The 22,982-nt window shown below is 49.8% G+C and overlaps 1 protein-coding gene across 11 annotated transcripts in view; it reads right to left on the minus strand.

Annotated features, from left to right (window-relative positions):
* Positions 1 to 400: 400 nt before the first annotated feature.
* The window catches only part of mast3a (microtubule associated serine/threonine kinase 3a), a 44,324-nt gene continuing 21,742 nt past the window's right edge, over positions 401 to 22,982 (minus strand). For 5 of the 11 annotated variants that reach the window (XM_023843715.2, XM_023843710.2, XM_023843713.2 and 2 more), the window contains 26 exons: positions 19,232 to 19,320; positions 18,631 to 18,703; positions 17,244 to 17,264; positions 16,836 to 16,914; positions 15,310 to 15,467; positions 14,439 to 14,514; positions 14,134 to 14,343; positions 11,708 to 11,809; positions 11,442 to 11,574; positions 11,270 to 11,334; positions 11,054 to 11,142; positions 10,765 to 10,973; positions 10,537 to 10,675; positions 10,313 to 10,445; positions 10,069 to 10,234; positions 9,770 to 9,871; positions 9,564 to 9,686; positions 8,930 to 9,045; positions 8,696 to 8,847; positions 8,486 to 8,607; positions 7,983 to 8,180; positions 6,051 to 6,277; positions 5,836 to 5,958; positions 5,607 to 5,743; positions 5,038 to 5,219; positions 401 to 3,729 (listed from right to left, as the gene is read on the minus strand). In XM_023843715.2, the coding sequence (XP_023699483.2) occupies positions 2,738 to 3,729; positions 5,038 to 5,219; positions 5,607 to 5,743; positions 5,836 to 5,958; positions 6,051 to 6,277; positions 7,983 to 8,180; positions 8,486 to 8,607; positions 8,696 to 8,847; positions 8,930 to 9,045; positions 9,564 to 9,686; positions 9,770 to 9,871; positions 10,069 to 10,234; positions 10,313 to 10,445; positions 10,537 to 10,675; positions 10,765 to 10,973; positions 11,054 to 11,142; positions 11,270 to 11,334; positions 11,442 to 11,574; positions 11,708 to 11,809; positions 14,134 to 14,343; positions 14,439 to 14,514; positions 15,310 to 15,467; positions 16,836 to 16,914; positions 17,244 to 17,264; positions 18,631 to 18,703; positions 19,232 to 19,320 (4,216 nt within the window). In that variant the 3' untranslated portion in view covers positions 401 to 2,737. Of the gene's footprint in view, positions 3,730 to 5,037; positions 5,220 to 5,606; positions 5,744 to 5,835; positions 5,959 to 6,050; positions 6,278 to 7,982; positions 8,181 to 8,485; positions 8,608 to 8,695; positions 8,848 to 8,929; positions 9,046 to 9,563; positions 9,687 to 9,769; positions 9,872 to 10,068; positions 10,235 to 10,312; positions 10,446 to 10,536; positions 10,676 to 10,764; positions 10,974 to 11,053; positions 11,143 to 11,269; positions 11,335 to 11,441; positions 11,575 to 11,707; positions 11,810 to 14,133; positions 14,344 to 14,438; positions 14,515 to 15,309; positions 15,468 to 16,835; positions 16,915 to 17,243; positions 17,265 to 18,630; positions 18,704 to 19,231; positions 19,321 to 22,483; positions 22,971 to 22,982 lie in introns of those variants that run through there. The other 6 variants (XM_023843714.2, XM_072699434.1, XM_023843711.2 and 3 more) reach the window with 6 other exon arrangements.

Raw genomic sequence — 22,982 nt, forward strand, 5'->3', positions numbered from 1 at the left:
GTACACTAGCATCCATACGATACCACATCGACACCTAGTGGCACAATGTAGTAGTGCACATCACTACCTTCTACATCAAATAGGAATTTTAATTCAGGGGTGACAAATTAGCTTAGTTTCAGTTCCATGCTTCAAAAAGACCACCATTCTGGCAGAGAAACCCGCCAGACCAGCAGTCAAACATACGCCAATGAAACATTTCCCTACACCGCACATATCCAAGGTCATATCAAATCATAGCAAACTTAATACCTGTTCATGAAAGAAAAAAAAATAAAATAAAATAATTATATATATATGTCTAACTCCAGGTTCAGTTTCTCAGAATGCTGCAGATTTTCTGGTTTCTGAACTTTCACATTAGGCACAGGAAAGGAGGACAGTACGACATCTGTATCAAACATCTGCAAATAATTTATTTAAAAAAAAAAAAAAAAAAACTGTTAGAACAGCAAAGTGATAATAAATAAAATTATTTACACCGACCAGCGCAAGAGCAAACTGGGACAGTAGAGAAACCAGCCAGAGTAAAGATAACCAAAGATCAGAATCCAAGCCCCCGTGCCCGGCCTACTGCTCACCGTCGGCATTGGTACTGGAGGAAGTCCAGACACCCTCACCATCCTCCTCACAATTGTGATCCAAAACATCAGGTTATTTTCACGAACCACCATCAAACCGAAATGGTTCATGGACCAGGTTTTAAGTGATACCTTGGTAACTTTGGTTTGAGGCGCTTTGTAGTACCCGCAAGCGCTGGGATCACTGCGCCACACGGAACAAACTTCTGTTCAGCCAAAAAGCCATCGGCAGGAAAAACTGGACATACGTAACCCAGTCAAAGACATCTAATGAGGTATTTATGACACTTCAGTATCAGAGGGCTCGGGGGGGTAGGAAAGGTAGTCTGAACTGTACAGTTTGTGGTTTAAAAATGTTAAAATAAGTTATACATCAGTCTCATATGACAAACTATATCAGCACAGATCCTCTTAGACACGCACCGGAGAGAATGAGACATCCCTGGAGTCATGCGAACATGCATCATGCATAATGGAAATTCCTGGAAGAGAACGCCAGCTGGGGACTTTACAGGTTCAGCGCCGATTCCCAATGATGCATCAAACATGAGCCACAATGTACAGTACAGTTTGCAAAAAATGTACACACTTCATAATACTGTCAGCATCCCCCAAACATTGAATTAAATCCGGCCTCTTCTCCATATTCAACATGTAGTACTTTCAGAAAAAACAAATCCTTTACAAATGCATTCCTGATATCTATCCAAAGACATAGCAGGTATTTTAGGTTAGTACAAAAAATTTAAATACTCAAATTGTACTAAAAATTACACATAACAGTCAAATGAACTAAGTACCATTTTAAAGGAAGTTCTATTATAGAAACAGACCTCAGTGTGAATGGGCAGAGGTCCCAAGCAAACACGCAGGTTAAGTGTTACAGACAGCCCTGCCTGGAAGCAGCTGCTCCTTCCTGCTGAGTAAACTGACCTATTGAGCAGCTTGAAGTTACAGCTGATGAAAGGCATTAAAAGTAGCAGTCGGTCACCACTGAGCCTCCATATGGAAAGACAGCCATGTACTGGCAGTAGAAAAACAAAACATGAGGCTAAAGAAATTAATTTGCTTTTCACCAAACGCTTGTGAATACATGCTGTGGAGAAGCTGCTGGAGCTGAGCAGTGTGATCAGGTCACTGCACAGTACATGGACGCGGGAATGCCATCCACTCGCACCCTGTGAGATGGAGAGTGACGTGCATCCAGGTCACTGGAGCCAACAGCAGTCGGAGACCAGACACCAATGTCTGACACCTGCATAGACACAAGCTACAACAACAAGGTCATGCCAGCAAGCTGGAAACAGTCTTACAAAAGCCAAAACGTGTCAGAAGTGTGAAAATAACATGATCCAACAAACCGCTTAACCACCCTGCCAATGGTCAGTAACGAGGTGACGCTGGCAGGATACAGTGTGGTGACAATTTTTAGTGCCTTTGACATGCAGATGACAGTGTCAATCTGTGCAAGAACTGTTGTGATCTGAGGGAATATTTTTATCTAGGCGTCCATCAAGTAAGTCTTGAAGCAAAAAAGCACAACAATGTTCATGTTCAGGTAACTAGCTTGACTGTTGCAAGACCCTATATATATATATATATAAATATGCATACGAAAAAAGGGAACATCAACCTTACTATGGACAATGTGTGTGTGCCGTTTGTAGAGGGAACAGGCACTTAAGAAAACCATCACCCTACGTGCACGTCAAAGACCCAGAACTCTGACTGCACACCTTCATAATAGTATTAACATTTAACCTCCAAGTCACCAAATCCATAATAAACTTCCAGCCACCAGTGAGATATGCACCAAGTCCTAAACCAGTCAAGAACATTTAGAAAATACTTTTTTTTCTCTCTTTTTTAAAAAAAGGAAGGGGGATGTTACATTTCCTTCAGGGGATATAAAACTTCATTAAAACCATGAATAGCGTTAGGCTGTTCATTTTTTGGCCCAATAACAGATCCTGCTTGCTAATAAAACCGTTAAGTTAGTCCTGGAGAAAAGCCCAGCTTTATCCATCTCCACATCCTTTACCCACCAAATATTTACAAACATGTTCAGGCTGCACACCAATCCCAAATGGACAGTGATTAAAAGCGGAATCACAAACAGGGATTTTTTTCTCCTTCCTGGCGAGCCTCCATTCCCGTCACTCCTTGCCAATCCCCGGGCCACCTGTCGGCGCATGCTGGTCCGGGGCAGCCCAGGAAGCCACGCCCCTGTATGACGGTGTGGGTGAGCCGTCCAAGGTGCCGCCGGGCCTCTCTTCAGGGGGCTGCTCTGCCCCCCAGGAAGCCCGCCCCCCCCAGTCATCCTTCATGTCTTTGTTGTCGCCCTCAGAGCCCTGCACTGCTATCTGTGGCACAGTAGTTGGCCTCCGTGACGGCTCGCTGTCCTCGGTACCACCCTGGACCCACGGGGCCCTGAAAGGTGAGCCCGGCGCCGCCTTCTCCTCAGCTCCGCCCAGCAGCCAGGCCGCCCTAAATGGCGAGCTGGGGCTGCCCTTCTCCTCGGGCTCGTCGAAGCTCACCTCCTGCACGGCCTCCTGCTTCTTGAAGGAGTCGCGCCGCTCGGACAGGTTCAGCTTGCGCATCACCACTACCTCCTCACTCCTGTCGGGCCCGCGCTCTCTCAGCTTCTGACCCCCCAAGCGTCCCCCCGGCCTGCCTATGTCACAGGTACCCTCAGCCTCCCCCAGGAGCTCTGCCTCTGAGCGGGGTACCTCCAGCGTGTGCCTGCGGGGGACGCCTGGCTTCCTCTCTCCGTGGAAGGCGCCCGACAGCCTGTCAGCAGACTGCACCCGCTTCAGCAGGGGGGAGCGAGGGGGCTCGGCGCTGCGGGGCCGCACTGCGTGCCTGACGATGGTAGGGGGGGAGAGTGCCTTCCCGTGGATGGGGTGCAGCATCTTGGTGAAGCTGGGCAGGGGAGATGGTGAGCGCTGGGGGGAGACAGGCTGGGGGGATGGGTTGCAGGCCAGTGGTGACGGCGGGATGCTGCTGGTGGACTTGCGGCGGGCTGCCTTTACGTAGCGCTGAGGGGCCAGCTTGGAGCCCAGGCCGTGCAGAGAGCTGGGCCGGATGTGAGCGGCCGGGGAGCTGGGTGAGCTGGAGCCGGGGGAGGTGCTCTGGGGCGAGCCAGCATCTGGGGGAGGGTGGCAGGCAGGGGGTCAATCAGTGAGGCCCTCACACGCCCCAGGGCCCACAGGGACACAAACGCTCAGTGAGGCCCTCACACGCCCCAGGGCCCACAGGGACACAAACGCTCAGTGAGGCCCTCACACGGCACAGGGCCCACAGGGACACAAACGCTCAGTGAGGCCCTCACACGCCCCAGGGCCCACAGGGACACAAACGCTCAGTGAGGCCCTCACACGCCCCAGGGCCCACAGGGACACAAATGCTCAGTGAGGCCCTCACACGCCCCAGGGCCCACAGGGACACAAACGCTCAGTGAGGCCCTCACACGGCACAGGGCCCACAGGGACACAAACGCTCAGTGAGGCCCTCACACGGCACAGGGCCCACAGGGACACAAACGCTCAGTGAGGCCCTCACATGGCACAGGGGACAAAATAAAGCCCATAGGTTACAAACCTCCAAATAAAACTGAAGTGCACTATACTCTTCCAAATAATAATAATACCTTCATACTATACGGACATTATAGCGCAACGGTGTAGTTTTGCTAAAACATTTTTACTCTGTCACAGGAAGAAAAAAAAAACTTTAAATTTTAATGGTTATTCCTTTTCAAGATTATCTAGTATATGTTTAATAATCAGTCTAAAAGTTGTGGTTCCCCCATGGTTTACTTTGGCTTTACATATATTACAGATTGCAAGCTTTGTGTCGTCTTCATTCACAGTGAAGAACTTCCACACTAACGACATATTAGCAGGTGGCTGTGAGGCTATGGCTTGCGCCGCCGTGCGTATGACGTGTGGTGCATGCATGAAATGGAGCACTTCGATACTGGAAATACATGAGACTGATCAGCCGGTCTCCAGTCTGGGCCAAACACACTGAAAATCGGCTGATTCTGGTCTGTGGCCAGCCGACTGATCAGTGCATCTCTATTAAAAATGTGACAAAACTCCTCACTCAAAACAAACTGCCCATGACAGCTTTTTCCAAGCGTAAAACCCTGGAAATAAGTCCCTCAAATCACACTGGGTCCCTCTATGCAGCATCTATGCAGCAGCTTCTCACCCATGACCGATTGACCTGAACTGTCCAAAGGTCATCTGTCATTTACCACTAAACGCTGAGCGAGGCAGCAATTCACTACCATCGTTTAGATCCTTCACTCAAAATACGTGGGAGAGCAAAACAGAACTGAAAACACAAAAGTACTTTTTCACCGGTTTCAGTGAAGTGACCTTATTCCACAGCAAACCAACGCACTTCTCACACTGAAGCCCACAGCCAGCTAAGAGGATGGCGAGCTTACCGGCAGCGTGCTCTGGGGCAGGGCTGCAGCAGGGGGTGCACGGCCCTGGGGACAGGCTGTGTGTGGGGGAACCAGGCAGGCTCTCGCTGGATGAGACCGAGTGGTGCAGGCCGGACGAGAAGCTGCGGCTGCCGTGGATGACGCCGGTCTGTTTGGACAGCTTCTTCAGGACGCCTCGGCGTCTGTGGGGGAGAGGGCTGTCAGGCGTGCCACTTCCCAGACACAACCCCCCCCACGTTACTCATATTCAGTCCTGTGAATAATGCGTCCCTCCAGGAAAAGCCAGATAGACGCCCAAACATGGGCCCCTCGTGACATGGTGTCATGGCAGGAGGGCGGACCCACGGCATCCCAAAGGGTGGCAGGGGCATCCTATGGCAAGAGCAACGTGGGGCGGGGTCTGACCCCACAGAGACATAACCCTCCCGCCCAGGAAGCTCTTTGAGATGATCCACTACTCATCCATCACATGACTGAGGTCAGCCCCAGATACCAACAGCCTGTACCTACAGCATTAAGGCAAACACCTCTCTGCTTACAAGTAGCCTGGCCACGGCCCCACTCCCCACCTGTCCTGGCCGTCCCTCTTCCTGCTCTTCTTGCTGCGTCGGGCCATCTTGCCCCTGTAGCTGGTCTTGCGTGCTGGGCCCACCTTGATGGACGTGTTCTCCAGCGGGGTGGTCTGCAGCGCCACTTTATTCCCGCTCTGGAGGAGGGAGCACGCAGTGAGGGGGGCGGGGAACTCAAGGTCAGCCGATGGCCGGCAGCCACCCTCACCCTCCGTAGCCCCAGACCTACCTTCAGCAGCAGCTCCACAACCTCCGTGTGCACCAGCCCTTGGACGGACTCGCCGTTGACATGCGTGATGAGGTCACCGGCCCGCAGGCCGGCGTCGTGGGCGGGGCTGCCCTCTTCAACACACTGCAACAGAGCCCGTTTTAAGATCTCCTTCAGATGTGCCCGAAACAGGGTGCCCCCTGAAGGGGCGGGGGCACAAAGCCATGAGGACTCACCCAAACCACGTGGTGCACAGTGTAGACGTCACTGTCGCCCATGTAGACACGGATAGCGCGCAGCGTGAAGCCATACTTCTTTCCAGAGCTGTGGATGATCACGGGGGGGCGCAGGCTTCGGATGCCCAGGGACAGGTCCCGGCTAGGGGAGGAGTCGCGGGACGAGGGGTTCGAGGAGAGCGAGTGCGGCGAGATGGGGCTGGTCTGCAGGCCGCCCCCAGCATCGTCTACGCAGAAGCATTGTGGGTAAACAGGCAGAGGTCATGTTCACTGAATATTTTCCATCACTGATGGAATATTTTATTTCTACATGGAAAAATTCAATCGATAACCAATATATTTTCGTCTAATGTTGCCGGTGGCAACGGTGAAACTTGCCAGCGCTTATTGGTGGAATTACATTATATTGTTTTTTTCCCCACGGAAAACAAAAGATCAATCTGTTGACCAGATTTAATAATGAATTATAAAAATGTTACAGATCGTATACATAAAAGGTTGTGTCCCATTTTCATCACGATCGCAAACTAACAAAATGACTTGCTCATCCTCCATTGTTATAGGGAAGGTGGTGTACTTCTGTATGAAGTTTTACCTATGAGCTTCCATGCTTATTTAGCATAAAGGTCACTGTTCCTGTTACGCAGGAACAGGAACAGTGCTACAGCAGCTACAAAAGTTACTGGAGTCATTCATGTGCTTCAGGTGGTGTTGGCATGAAAGGTGACTGCATGGTGGGGGTCTCCGTTCATCGTTTCTCTCCATGCCCTTTCGGGGTACTTTCACATCGAAGTTCCGGTACCTGGTCCCAGTTTACAAGTCCCTCAGCTGTCTTGACGTGGAACTTTTATAGCTCGTGGTCACTTTCATGTGCCGCTGTCACACCGCAGAACAGGAATTGGGACCTTTATTGGGACCTTTATACGGGAGAAGCTCGTAGGTTAAACGAAATTACACTGCCACTCCAAAACAATGCAGGATAAATAAGTGGTTTTGTTAGTTATTGGGGGGATTGATTGCGATCAAAACAGTTCATGTTCATGATTCTTATTAAATCGATCTTTTTTCCACAGAATAAAAAACGATGTAATGTTATCCCACTAATAAACGCTGGCAAGTTTCACATGTTTTTTGCTCCGCTAAGTCCGTCTCTTTTTCACTTCTGTGTACGGCCGCGAGCGCCAACCAACCAGCAAGCTACGGCCGCGAGCGCCAACCAACCAGCAAGCTACGGCCGCGAGCGCCAACCAACCAGCAAGCTACGGCCGCGAGCGCCAACCAACCAGCAAGCTACGGCCGCGAGCGCCAACCAACCAGCAAGCTACGGCCGCGAGCGCCTACCAACCAGCATGCTATGACCGCGAGAGCCAACCAACCAGCAAGCTACGGCCGCGAGCGCCAACCAACCAGCAAGCTATGGCCGCGAGCGCCAACCAACCAGCAAGCTATGGCCGCGAGCGCCAACCAACCAGCAAGCTACGGCCGCGAGCGCCTACCAACCAGCATGCTATGACCGCGAGCGCCAACCAACCAGCAAGCTACGGCCACGAGCGCCAACCAACCAGCAAGCTATGGCTGTAAGCACCTCCCCAGTAGTTTGAGTTGAACAGAAAGTACCTAGTCAGGGGTGGGTACTAAAAAGGGGTCTGGAGGAACTGCCTCCAAGGAACTACAGTTGGGCAGAGAATCCCTGGTTCCAAAAAAAAAGGTTCTAGTTCCAAGCCTGGCTCCAGAAGCCTGTTCCCTACATTAATTATTTAAAAATGAAAATGAACGAAATAATGAATGAAACTTTTGAAGCTATTGAATGTCCTATTAAAAAATTTAAATTAAAATAATAGATTATGACAGAGCTTCCATGACCGTGTCTCACACAACCACCGAGAAGGTCACCGGGGAGGGAGCTGGCTGGCGGGGAGGTGGGGGTGCTACCTGGTGTGATAATGAGCGACAGTGCTGAGACAGAGGCCGACTTGGGGACCCTGCCCCCCGACGGGAAGCGGCGCCTGTCTGGCGTCTCCAGCTGGTGGCCGAAGCGGCGAGGCGTGCCGAGATCCTTCGGGGATGAGTGCTTGGTGCCCATGCTGTTGCTCCGCAGCCGGATGCGGTGCAGGTTTGACACGACCACCTCTGTAAGAGTGTATACAGAGAGAAAACATGGTGTGAGGAACACAATCCACCCATCACAGGTTGGAAGATAACCCATCACAGGCAGCATGGGGCAGGGAAACCCTCTGGACGGAGGCCAGTCTGTCACAGGGTAAACACACACAGGAGGGTCCCTGAGCGACACGGGGGAGCTCAGAGCAGGGCTGCGATGTGAACCCCTGACCCTAGAGGTATCAGGTGACCACATTAGGGTAAAATGAAGAGACGCTTCCATGGTTATTATGGGCTGGAGGGCTAGTCCGCTGCCACCTCCGGGGGCGACTCACCCTCGTCATCAGTGGAGAAGGCGAAGCGTGGCATGGTCTCCAGGCTGTGGGTGCTGCTCATCACCAGTGGGCTGGCACTGCGCTCCGACTGCGAGGAGCTGGAGGAGGCTCGCGGCCGTAGGCTGGAGGTGACACACACAGAGCGGGGCTTTGGCGGAGGCTGTGACATGAATGCGGTGGTGGCACTCATGCAGCCGGCCCCCCGCTCACCTTCCTCTGCCCCCAGGCTGCCGAAGCCCCTCCTCCGGCGACAGCCCTGGCCGGCCCTCCCAGTGCTCCTCCTTCTCCTCACTATGGCTCCGGTCCGACGAGGAGAAGCTCAGGTTGGAAGTTGTGGCTAGATGCTCCGAGCTGCTGTAGACCTGGGGCACGGGTACCGGCCGCCTTAGACACAGAGACATCACCCAACATCCCACAGAGCCACGACACGGATACACAGCTCACCTTGCTGAATCGATTGGACCAGGACGAGAACTGCCGGATCTCCAGAGAAGACTCATCATCGTTAGTCTCGTCATCCTCGTCGTCAGTGCCTAGGTGCTGGTAGCGCTCAGATCGTGCTGTAGATGAGGAGGGAGAAGTGGAAGAGGGGACATTAAAGGAGAGGAGGCAGCAGAATCAAAGGGAAAATCGGGAGACGTTAAAGGAGAGGAGGCAGCAGGAGGAACAGGAAGCAGTACAGGAGAGGATGCCACAGGAGGAATGGGGCATGGTAAATGAGAGGAAGAGGCAGCAGGAGGAACGGGTGAACCAGGAGATGTTAAAGGAGAAGAGGCAGCAGGATCAAAGGGAAAATCAGGAGACGTTAAAGGAGAGAAGGCAGTGGGACGAATGGGAAAAGTGGGAGATGTTAAAGGAGAGGAGGCAGCAGGAGGAATGGGAGAACCAGGAGATGTTAAAAGAGAAGAGGTGGCGGGAGGACTGGGAGGCGGTAAAGGAGAGCGAGAGGAATGGGAGGCGGTAAAGGAGAGGGAGAGGCATGGGAGATGTTGAAGAAGAGAAGGCGGCTAGAGGACTGGGAGGCATTAAAGGAGAGGAGGTGGCAGGAGGAATGGGGGCACTGTGGAGGGTGACTCACTGTCAAAGTAGCTGGTGTCGTCCTCCGCCTCAAGCTGGGGGATAAACTCCGCCTTCTGTCGCAGGAGTCCGTTCCAGTCCAGGCCCAGGAAAAATGGGTGCTGCTTCACCTCCCCAGCACCGCCTATCCCGGGACAGAGACAAAACACTTAGATGGAGAATAATCTGCATGGACCGAGTTGGGCCTGAAGATGATCGACGTGCTACCTGTCCCAAGGCGCTCCATGGGAGTCTGGCTCAGCAACCTGGTGATGAGGTCCTGGGCGTCACTGGGCAGAGCGTCGTCACCTTCCGGCCAGATGATCTCATCTACCGTGTGACAGAAATCCCAAAATGACACATGAGCAGTGAAAAAGGTAAAGGCTTCTTTTTCTAGGAGAAATAATTAAGCATTTCAGCAATGCTACCCATCATTAAGGTCAAATATAAACCACAGAGTCTAAGAGGGCATGTCAGAGGGCCCGAAAGCCCAGCTGAACATCCAGGTGGTGGAGCTGCTGACTCACCGCTGACCACCTGGCTGAAGAGCTCCTCTGGGGTGTCCCCAAAGAAGGGCACGCAGCCCACCAAGAACTCATAGAGGATCACACCCATGGCCCACCAGTCGACAGGCTTGCCGTAACCCTGCCTCAGGATCACTTCCGGGGCGATGTACTCCGGAGTGCCGCATACCTGCCGAGAACAAGGGGAACTGTCATCACCGCTGATGGACGGCCGGCGAGGCAGGGCCGAATTTGGGGAAACACCCACCTGTTTGTCGATGAACTCCCGGGTGTCCTTCTCGATATGGCCCTCGTAAAGGTTGGTGGTCATGTTCATCAAGCCGATCTTGGACAGGCCGAAGTCCGTCAGTTTGATATGTCCCATGGATGTAATTAACAGGCTGCAGGGGCGACAGACACCATGACGTTCTCCCGGTCATTTCCCTCCCAGGACAGACACAGGCAAAGCTCAACGGAGAGCCCAGGACTGACTTGTCAGGTTTGAGGTCCCTGTGCACGATGCCGTAGTTGTGCAGATACTCCAAAGCCAGGACCGTCTCCGCAAAGTACATCCTGGCCATATCTACAGGAAGTGGCCCCATGTTCTTCAGCAGGTTGGCACAGTCTCCCCCTGCAGGACAGAAAAGGTCACAACACCACATCCAAACCGAGAGTGAAAATGGTAAAAGGGTGACATGTGGAAACCCGATGCAGACTCACCTTCCACGTACTCCATGACCATGCAGAGGTGCCGCCGGGTCTCAAACGAGCAGAACATGCTGACCACGAAGGGGTTCTCGGCAAACGTCAGGATGTCCCGTTCCACGAACACCTGCTGGATCTGGTTGCGGAGGATCAGGTTCTGCCGGTTGATCTTCTTCATGGCGAAGCGCTGTCGGGTCTCCCGATGTCTCACAAGGTACACAGCTCTGCAGGGGGTTAGTGAGGCGGGTGTCAGCCGACACGTCATGTCGCTCGCGGCCCAATGCGCTCAGAATCCTGCACTCACCCATAGGCGCCGTTGCTGATCAGCTTGATGGTCTCAAAGTCACTCTCGAGGGGCTTCCTGCGGGGGGGCGTCAGCACCAATCTGCTCTGCTGCGGGGGGGGGGGCACCTTGCTGACACTCATTTTGGTATCATTTTACAACACACTGCTCACCACAGGCATGGCTATAGGCCTAGTCTACAACACACACAGCCCAGCACACCAGCCTCATACGTACCTCCCCAGGATCGGACTCCACACCAGCTGCAGGCATGGAGTCGTACTGCTCAAGCTGCACCATTTCTATGGCCATGGGTGGGCAGAGTGTTAGTACAGGAACATCAGGACTATGCAGTTACAGCCCCCTCGTATCAAGAGGGCTGGGCCTGATAATACAGACTAGCAGGTACCTTGCAGGGGGTCCCGTGTCAGGCCCAGCTGTCTGATTATGTAACGCGGGATGTCTGTCTTGATGCCCTGTCCCACTTTGGCATGACCCTCTGCTGCCTCCAGCAGGTGATAAAACTCCTCGGGGTCAAATTCCTGCCCAGAGACATCACTTCACTTTACATCCAGCAGAGAACTAGAGAGTGTGTTGTTTTTGTGAAATATCGTAAGGAGGCAGACTACAGGGGTGTGTTTGTTAAGCAGGCTGCGATAAGGAGGTACTCCTTACCAGGCACTCCAACAGCCTCGCAGGCCGGGAGATGACAATCAGGATCTTCTTCACCAGCTGTGTTATGACGGTGACTTCTGTACTCTCAGACCGTTCGTATGCCTGGGGGGCACCAATGGAAAAGAAGGGAAGGAACTGAGTGGAATGAACAGCTTCAAAAATCCATTGGCAGAGAACATTCCACAGGACCAAGATGTTGTTATTTAACCACTGGTACTACTGACCCAGTTTTTATCTATGGCATCTAGTTCAGAAAGTAAAAACAAAAACAGCACATAGGAGATGCATTATCTGTGGAAAATGAGCCTTCAGTGCAGTGCTGACCAACCAGAACCCTGCTAAAGGGCCCAATCTCTGCCTCGCAAATACAAACGTGTTAACCTACAGCAAGCACTTCTCTGTATTCATCATACAATTTGCTGTACATGCCGGGCCAGAAAGTGCCCGTGGTTCCAAATCTCCACCCATAACAGGTGAAGGAAGCTCCATGACACCTAGCAGCTCTCCATCCATGCCCATGCAGAACCATGAACCCACCCATATCGCTACACAATCGCTAGCCTCCTTAATCTGAGGTCACAATCTGTCTTGCAGAGTCATGAAGCAGGACCACAAGCACCAGAGAAAAAAACAAGCCCATGTTCAGCAGCCGATGGCTGCCTCAAGATATACAACAGCAGATCACTTATTGTCTGAAGCCGTTGGCCCGATTTAGGGTAAATGAAGAAGGGCATGTGAGGCACACCAAGGCCGCCTGAATGCCATGCTTTGTATCTTCTGAAGGGTGACTCATACATCGGAGGGGGAAAACAAGCCATTTCCTGATTTTTTTCCTGAGGAAGGCAACAAGGAATAGCACAGACGTACAACTTGTCAACATGGTCCCAAACAGGCAACTTGAAAACGGTAAAAAAAAAAAAGACTCCAGGCTCTGCAAAGGTGTCAGAGGGTTAATAATTATCCAAAACACATTCCCTGGAATCTCTCAAAAGGAAGCATCACATGTATTCAAACAACCTTTATGGTGAATTTAGGCCATCGAGCCTGAATTTCATTCTGGCTTCCTCACCTTCTCAGTGAAACAGGGGTATGGGTTTGTAAAAGCCATGGAATGTTACAGCTCAAAACATAAAACCGTTTAATGAAAATGGCGAAGTTGACACTTAGTGTGACTGTGAGGTGAACAGTAGAAGGATCGTCTCTCCCATGCACTTTTTCCAACACGCAGCCCTGAGGTCACCAGCCTGCCGCCCGACACCAAGCACAGAAGCTGTGAGTCACTGGCACACAACAAACACGGACGGACGCTGCCATGGATACGGCATTCCATCACAGCACCGATAAAAGCCGCAGCCCCAACCCCACCACCGTGAGCACGACACGTGACACAACATCGGCCAATTGGGAGGCCCCTTTTGGACAGACACTCCAGACCAAGAGTATCCGCTGAACAGCCCGCGGTCACTCAGTAAATGGAGAATAATTATTAAAGTGGGCCTATGAGGTCAGTAAATATAGTCATGGCAGGTTTACAAGGAAACCAAACCTGGTAAATAAAACAGAAGATGAACACGAACATCAAGCAGTAAACTTGTTTTACACTCTGGACCAGGCTGGCATGAAACTTTCCGGTGCCTGGGTCCCAGGACATAAGAGAACTCAGAGGAGCTTCAGCAGATCGGTAAACGATGAGATCCTTCTAATGGGACCACAGCCCCCACCTCGCCAGAGCACTGTGCATTCAGGGCACCTGACAAGATCACCGTTTAGGGCCTGCTGCTTGCAGGCATCGTCATCACTAATGTCCCGACCTGTTTGGCCAATTGGAGAGACTCACTGCAACCATGATAACCCAGGTCTATTAATTAATAACTGATACTTATCGATCCCCATGGGGAAATTCTGTTTAGACCTCCCCTCTGTGGGTGAGAGCAAGCTGGCCGCCAAGGGCAGCCACCTGTCGCGGTGCCCAAAGAGCTGGGGGGTCAGGGGCCTTGCTCAAGATCAGACACGAGAACTTTTCATACACATCTCTGGGCTTTGCATTAATAGCAGAAGACAAGTTACATAATCTTGATATAACCAAAGCCTATGGCATACAGATACTCCATGTATAAGACTGGTCACCAACTGGTCGATCGAGATCGACTGGTTGATCTTTAAGACATTCCTAGTTGATCACCCCAGTCAGCAAAGTCTACCAAGGCAGCCCCACCCCCCCACCCCCATCAGCAAAATCTCGTGATGGTATCTCACCAGATCTGTTTGTACCTCTCACTGCAGTTGGAGATGACCGATATATAAATATATGACATGTATAACAATGCATTATTATACACGTGCCAATTGCTGCAGATGGATACGACACGACACACAAACGCACAGACAGACACACAGCCATGTATCCCATAGGCAGCCCCACCTACCTCGCGCAGCAGCTTCTCCACCTTGGCCTGCAGCTCTAAGAAGTAGCGCGATGTCACCAGGCCCTTCCTGGACTTGTCCAGGCAGTCGCGGGCCAGCTCTACCAGCTGGTGCTGGATGAAGCCCAGGACACCGTCGGCCAGGGGGAGGGTGCTGTCCGGGGAGAACTGGGTAATGATGTCGAGGAGACGCTCCTCCATCTGCGCCGTGGCCTGCGTGGGGCAGAGGGGAGGTCGTCCTGAACAGCTCCAGGTTAACACCCCATCCCAGATGCATGGCAGGCAGATGGGGCCCGCAGACAGCGTACCTTGGGGAAGCGCTCCTTGTACACGTGGTTCATCATGACGATCTCGTTATCAAACAACCCGCTTGTCCGCCCAGGGCTGAATTGAAAGACAGTATCGGCAGTTACTAATAAATCTGAGTGGCGGGTCACGTGCATAGCGGCTAACCAGGAAACGGCTGCAGTCAGGACCATCTCTGAAGCAGCTCCTGACCCTCTCAGATCGCACTACATCTCTGTGTTTGTGACTTAAACTGGGGAGAACCACCATGCTTATCAGAGGTACGTAACAAGACACTGTGCAGTAATGCTCGTTTGACAGAACCAATGAGTAGCGCAGTCAGGGAGGAGTGGGGGTGACTGAACTGCCCTAGAAGCCATCAGAACTGAGGCACTGATGTCTTCAGATGCGTCAACGCCACTAAGCAAACCATGAAACATACCCTTTGCTCCAAAGGATCAAAGTTGTGAGGGGGGGGGGGGGGCAGTGTGCTCTGCAGCATGCTCTGCAGCATGCTCTGCAGCATGCTCTGCAGCTCCGCACACCATCCCTGCCCACAGGCAACACCGCTCAAGCGCACAGGCCAGCGTCTATCATGCCACCACTAAAATCTCTGCTCAGTTCCCTTTCTGTCCCTGTCCCCCTCCCCCCACCCTCCAGAAGGGCTTTGTTTTGCTGTTTTGCCACATCTGACGGAGCCTACAAGGGTCTGGAATTTATTTATCAGCATGAAAAACAAACGACGCAGCAGGGAAGCCGGGTTAGAGGGATGGCACAAAATGTGGTGGCTGCAAACTGCAGCGAGCAACAACAACAACAACAAAAAATGTATAATGCACAAGAAGGAAGCATGAAGCAGAGGATGGACAGACGGATGGACGGACATGGAGGTACCTGAGGCTGCGGGATCGGGGCCGGATGCTGGGTGCTGGCCGCCCGTCCTCATCAGCCACACTCTCAGAGCTCCTAAAGTGTTTAAACAGGAAGTGCAGCTCATCCTGAGTGGGCTGGTAGGGCAACTGATGCAAGCGCTCCTGAGAAGAGGAGGAAGACTGTAAAAGAGAGTGAGTGCTTATTAGAGGTCCTCAGAAACGACAAGACACACAAGCACAAGAGCCCGACAGCAGTGTGTGTGCAAGACGCCTGGGAGATGGGAGGCGCCCAAGCTAACAGACACAAGCTCTCCTCTGCCGGTCAGGTCACGTCAGCCACAGAGGGCCACAAGCATCGAGTGACTGGTCTGCACTCAGATTTCAGCTTGGATTCCAGCAAAGGCCCTCATCTAGAGAGCATGTGAGCGGTGTGTGTGGGGGGCAGGGGGGGGATGTGCCCCACTCAGCACAAAGACGGCCCAGAGAAGCCATCAAAAGGCTGTTGTTGAGCAGACGTGGCGCCTGACCACACAGCTTGAGCCATGCCTTACCGCAATTCTGCAACAGAGTTCTGATTGTTCCTCTGTTGACATCAATGTTTCGCAGCAGTAATGTTAAGGCACACCCCTGAGCAAACTGACGGCCAGTCATATCACGGCACGACACATCACGACACTCACAGTGACTAGGGGCAGTCAGAAACTCTATATTACTCGGTACTAAATTATGGATTAAATGATGGAACTGCACCCTGGACACGCTAGCATAGCATAGCATGGCTCTGAGACGTGCCAGTCTCATACAAGTAACAGAAAGGACGTTTAACGAGAAGGCCTGCTTTACAATCGCAATTCATGGTTTCTCGCTAAGGGCCAGTTTACACCTACGACGGACGCAAACGCGCCAGCGCACTATAGCCGCACCACATGACACGTGTCAGGCCGCTGCATATCCTGTCCCCAGGCCTGGGGTGGCGCTGTAGAGCAAAGCTGCTCTCAAGTCACGTTTATGAAGTGTGATATGGGTGTTACATTAAAAATAAGTATTTGACAGAAGCTGTATTAAGTGCTTACAGTACACAGGGGTATATGGCATTACAGTTACAAGCATGTATTTTATACTAGTTTGCAGCCATTTGGGAATCTTTAAAATCCCATCGCGAGGAACCAAACAAACGCCGGTATTTCTAGACCTTCTTGGCCAGCCTTTCTTGGAATCCACTCATCAGGTTTGTCTTCAGTCTTATCAGAGGGTAGAAAAGGTGTCTATATACAATCTTTGGTCTGATCTCCTTTCTGACTTCCTGCTAGTTCCCCTGACTAATGAACCATCAAGGTCCATGTCGTATGTGATTCTCCAGCGGTGGGCGGCTCGGAAACATGGTCTCCACACCTGACGTCTGTGACCAAAATTACATCACAACAGCAACCCGCATTGTGGCACATGAGAGTCTGAAGTAGGTCTAAACCAGCCCTTAGGTTTGGATAACAGGGACACTAGAGTGTCACAAAAGTAACACAGCAAGCTGCAGAGAGGCAAGCGACTCACTGAGACCGTGGAGCTGGGGGGATTGGTGCCATAGCCAGATGAGGGGAGGGATGCCAGCGACCATCTTCTTCCCTCCGCTCTGGAAAACAGGTGAGTTGAGACTGGAATCACATTAAAGCCTCACCCCCGCGTGCCACAAGTACACAGCAATGCTCAGGGTCAGGACTGGGTCCGGACCAGCTGGGACCACCATCCGTCTGTCCCAGGATACCGGGGCTCCTTGGGTCATTTATGATGCACATTTCTTATTCAAATGGGTACATATACATTACGAATGGCAATGAACACTCTGCTGGAGGTCAGCCTAAGATATATAATCTAAACAGGGCTACACTGACAAGACAAATTCCACTGGCAAGTATAGGAAGAGTAAAGTGAAATGGAATTCAAAATTAAAACAAAAACTACCTGTCAGTACGAATCACATGGCTTAGATGTTAGGGCAACAAGACGAATGGTGTGGGCAGGTGGGGAGGAGGAGAGAGAGACAAAGATGAGCTTGGAAGATAACAACCATCTTACTGAAGTCCAATAGCATTTATAAAATGAAGAGCGCATATAATCAAAAGACTTTCTGATTACATTCCGCTGCATAAGGACCCGAATATTTTACACAGAAATGTTCTGTAGATGAACCCTCCCCTCCCCCAGAGATTGCTTTGGTCAGTTTGCATTCTCGCAACTGCAGGGAGCTGTTGGGCACACTGTGGTGTGGACATATTAGGGTCGGGGTTTGAATTCCACACAACAGCCTTAAAACATGCTTAGCTTGGGAAAGCAATGTGGGGAAATTCCAACTTCCAATTCCAAACCCAACAAAAACACTGAATTGCATAACAGTTCTGAAAAAACGAGTAAGATTCAGAGGCCTTAACAGCAATTAGCATATGCATTTGACTGTGACACGAATTACATACGACGCAAACGGAAGGCTCGTCTGTGGGTATTTGGAACTTCAAACAGGAGCTGGAGGTGCAGACCTCCTTTGTGACTAAGTGCACAGTGAAAAAGCGACTCGCTCAGTGTCTAAACACAGAGCAGAATGAGTCACTGCTGCTTTTCAGCAGAGAAATCAAATTCAGAAGGTGATAAGAGAGGGGGCAGAGACCTTTTAGAGTGCCGATGTCAGGGACTCTAGAGGAAGCCTTAAGGCAGGCAATCACAAGGACTACAGGACGATAGGTATTGCCAAGGACCCCTTCTAATACATCAGAGGCAAAAAAAAAAACCTTCCTAAATTGAACACGATTACATTTCTGCATAATTTATAACCAACTGCCAAGAATATCTTGAACTAGACCTAGAGAGAAACCAACACAAAACAAAACAAGCAAGGCTATGGTCAGAAATCTGAAAATAAAAAGCATATTTCTTATGCTAGACTGATTGAGCACGTTACTGGAATGGCTGCACTAAACAGAGGACTTGAAACCAAAAATGACAGTAGCTTGTAATTGTAATTTACTAACCAGCTAGTTACAAAATGAAAGACTGCTGTTCAGCACCATGGCAAATCCTTATAGGCAGAGTCTAAAACAGGGCTATGATGCCAGCCCTGTTCGTGCTAAACAGAAAATTGCCAGTCGAGTTTCTTATATTCAGTACTTTACATAACAATCAGTCACATTATCACTGCTGAGCTGAAGGCTTGGAAACAAGGCTGTCTTCCTACTGTGAAACCGCTTGGTGTGCAACTGATTCTGCAGCCATGGCACCTAACGATGTGTGAAACAGAGATGGTGCTAATAAAGCAGAGAAGCAGCAGTCCTCATAGGCAGAGAGCACGATGTCCTACCTGCGAGCAAAGGGGAAGCTGAGAGCGGCACTGCTGGACACATTCCTGGGGCTGTCTAAGGGACTGCTGCCGGCTGGAACAGAGAGACAGACAAGAGACAGACAAGGAGAGAGAGACAGGAGGAGTGGGAGAGAGACAGGGGGGCACCTTAAGACAAGAATTACTGAGAAACATTAAACACACCACAGCATCACAGAAGAATAAATTTGAAAAATTATAGCAGGCTTTGACATAGGTAGCAGACGTTGAACAATCATGTTAAGACACGGGCTTTCATTCATTCTCTTTCTCCTCCCATAATGCAAAGCACAAATGCAGGGTGATCCCAGAGACTGAGCCCTCAATGCACACCAGACACCCATCATCTTAGGTGGTGCTACACCACCTGAACCTCCATGCCAGTACAGGGCTAGTAACCAATGAATTCTATGACTTCTCACGAAGGAACTGGCACGTACAGAGGCTTGATCTGGCAATCGCTGCCTTTGATATCCATGTGAAGTCTTAATACTCAACTGGAAGGGTTCACAGTGTAATAACATCTTATGCATAACATACAACAAAGCACGTGATGGAGCCAGTGCTCTTGGGGCACTCTTACCTGTTGCAACCAAGAGAGGTGAGAGAGGACGCGAAAGCGTGGGCGACGGGGTCCCAACCCCAAGACTCTTCCTGTTGCTGCTACGGCAACTAGAGCAAACAAAATAACCACAAGGGAAGAAATTCATCAAGAAGGTGACGAGCAGAAGCAATGCGACCTTCAACTGGACTTCACTGATTAACCAAAAATCATAAGGAAAACTTACCGTTCTATAAACAAGGTGCCCTTAAAGGGCAAGAGGTCTTAATTCAATCCCTAATAAAAGAAAACTATTCGTTTGAAACAAATGTTTTTAATCTCTGAAAAGGGATAAGAAATACATTCTGAAAAAAGATAAGAACATAAGAACATAAGAACTATACAAACGAGAGGAGGCCATTCGGCCCATCGAGCTCGCTTGGGGTATGTAATATGTAACAGGTCACAGATAATTCAATGTTCTCAAAGACTGCTTATAAATACCCAGTACGGAGTACAAAAATATGCCACAAAAATAAAAAATATTTTAAAATGTAGACTGCAAACATGGTTCAATGCAAGGCAATGTGCAGTTTAAGAAACGGCCCCCTGAGGTCAAGCACTGAGTGACATCACATGCATCGCAAACAAAGGAAGGAGGAGGCTGAATCACAAATGTTACAGGAGGTGCCTGAAGGTGAAAGGAGCAAGCATTCAAGTTTGTAAACAATACAGGGAGTTTGGAACGGTGTCACACCCAAGCAAGCTGGTTTTGATATAGGGTCCTGATACTGAAGTCATGTGGCAAAACAGACAGATGAATGATCCCTTCAACATTCACTTACACATAACTAATTGCCTAAATAACCACCTACCAACATACAAAACAAATACAAAACGCAAAACTAATTTGAGATTAATATGTAACAGGTCACTGTGGTGCTCTAACAAGACGACAGAGCTACATAACTTTCCCTCTGTTCTGGGCCCAAACACCTGTTGTATGCATTAATTGTAATTACAGACAAGCTCTTACTCGCGCTCCATTAAACTCACTATGTCACAGCAATTAGGCTCAGATTAGAAGGTAAATATGTTAATAAAGTTGCCCAAGCAATGTCTTTAAGTATGCCAGTCCGAGTAGTAATCAAACAAAAAACAAAATCAATCAGCATACATAAGATGCAACATATGTATCACATAGATACACAACATACATGCCAGGCATAAGAATGTGGCTTTAGCTTTGCTCTCTTTAATCCCATAAAAGGAATTTTTCAAAACACTGGATCCAGTGGTCACATACTTCCAGGGTTGGCTGTGTTCTCCACATTCCTTTCAGCAGTCCCAAAACATGCAATTAGGTGAGCTTGTGTCTCTAAATTCCTTTGTGTGTGTGCGAGTGTCTCTCTATGTGTCAGAGAATGTGCCCCTTGCAACAGCCAGGTGTCCCATCCAGGGTGTCCCCTGCACTTCCTGGAACAGGATCCAAATTCTGTGGCTCTGACTGAGGTAAATGAAGCTTAGCAGGAACAGAGACCAGTACTCACAATTACAGAATCGCAGCCACAAAACCCTATAAGAAGCAAGTAAAAGGGTATCATGACGGAATACCAACATCTCAAACAGAGCTTCAAAGAAACTTGGACACCATTTCCAACTGAAGAAATGTCAGAGCCATAAAGTAAATACAGCAGCTTGTTTGGTATATATTCCACCAAATCTGTATTACAAATGTCAAATGTACAATCTCTGTTATGCGAAGGAGGAAGGAAAACAGTTTAAAGAGGACAATAAACCCTCAGCATTGTTGTTGACTAGCAACAGTGAGAAAGAATCTTGCATCTGTCTTCTGTGGTGCCCTAAATCAAACCAACAACAGAGCACCTATCCAATGACAGAGCCTCTATCTCTGAAGTTTGCTCATTAGGTAACAATATTCTTGTTTAAGTAATCAATAATGTATCTGAGAAACTAAGCTTTAGTAACATCTCAGAACAAACTAGTGCTTCTCCACCACCAGAATTCTCTCATGGGCCATCAGCTCCTGGGCCTTACAATACCACCCAGATCGAACAGAATACTGGATGTCAAACACAGCCGAGATGAAATAGTGGCTACAAAAATCATCATTTGTTTTCATTCTGGCACAGATTACATGAAGAACCATGGCGACAAAAGTACCACTTTTACTCAAATTCAGCCTCGTCTTTGAATTTTATTTCTGTTTGGTGCGGTTTTGAAGCAAAGGTTGACCATTGCAACTGACAACTCCACACACCATGCTATAGTACAAATCACCCCGTAAGAGGAATGAAATACCAATAGTTAGACGCATTAAACAAAAAATAATACCACGAGGTTTAACCCAGTTAGATGTGCGTGTGGGTGGGTGGCAACAACGAATGGACAAACGAGCACAAAACGGTAAGTACGGAGGTGAACTGATTTTCAAAAGAAATATAATATAGGCATTCTCAAGTTATTATTATTTTATTTAAAAAAAACGCGAGTTATAGCTTTCCTATCAACGGCACAATACGTTTAAGAAATTTGGGCCCGTATATACAGTGACAATTTCTTTCCATTGCTAATTTCAACTTACAATAAATGCAAGATCAAGATCTCTGATTAAATAATCATCATTGACTCCTTGCAATGGCATGAGGTTGTGTTCAGCCGAGCATTTTAAACACAAACCAACTTTTTCCCATACTGCTGGCAGCGTCCTAGAGGGGGACAACGCAACGGCGACATTCGCTACCAAGGTAACACGGTGCCCATGGGCACGCGACGCGAAGGGCCATCTCCCCTGGCTCCGCGCGACACAAACAAAGCGGGAAGCTCCCTTCAGTGCCACGCGCCGAGACAGCCGCGCTCCTCCGGCTCCGCGCGACACAAACAAAGCGGGAAGGTCCTCTCAGCACAACGACTGGACGGATGATGTATTAAAGCGGCATGAACACCTCTCGAGCAAACTCAGGAAACACAGCCAGATAGTTATTCTACAATTTAACATGGTTAAAGTATGGTTAGCCGGATCGAATCACTGTTGTGGAGCAGACAGCTAGTTACACGTTAGCCAGCAGCGGGGATAACAGCAGTTAGTAGCTTAGTGTTATATTTCAATACTAAATCCAACTCTAAGACAATATTAGTGTTACTAGCTAATATAAATAAAACGACCATGTACCGCAACCTGTTGTGTTGATGATCCAAGTTGTGCTTTTTACCAGAGACTTTTGTGAAAAGTATCTAATTAACACAAAAGTAGGCAGTGAGCGAAAACGTTACCTTTTTGATCGCTTGAGCATCGCCCCCGTTACAAAATGAGATTTGTAGCTTGGTAACGCAGTCCAGTAACTTGGGTCGGACATGGTCGGTCACTTAAAGCGTCGGATAACGGCTAAGTTTCCTAGCAAGAGATTCCCAAATTGTTTGACAAAAGAAGCGGGTGGAGACTGTATGAACTCCGGGCAGAACGTCCCAACGCCATGGCAGAGCCTCTTTGTGTTTACTGTCGAGTTAAAAACCAGCGTACGAGCGACCAAACGTCATTCCCCTTGGCAGAAGTTCACGTCGAGTATAAAACTTGTGGCATCATCTCTTGGAAATTTCCCCCGGTAACCAGCGTCCCATAGTAACAGGAAAAGCAGAGATACGGGAAACAGTGTAGCCCATACTGGCAGCCTGAATGAAGCCCCTCCGCAAGTTCTGGCTGGGCGTCACAGCGGGGCGCTCGCGTTCAGCCCACGCCGCTCGCCGAGACACTGGTGGTGTGATCACGTGTTCG

This window comes from Paramormyrops kingsleyae, chromosome 15 (genome assembly GCF_048594095.1).
Source record: "Paramormyrops kingsleyae isolate MSU_618 chromosome 15, PKINGS_0.4, whole genome shotgun sequence".
NCBI lineage: Eukaryota > Metazoa > Chordata > Actinopteri > Osteoglossiformes > Mormyridae > Paramormyrops > Paramormyrops kingsleyae.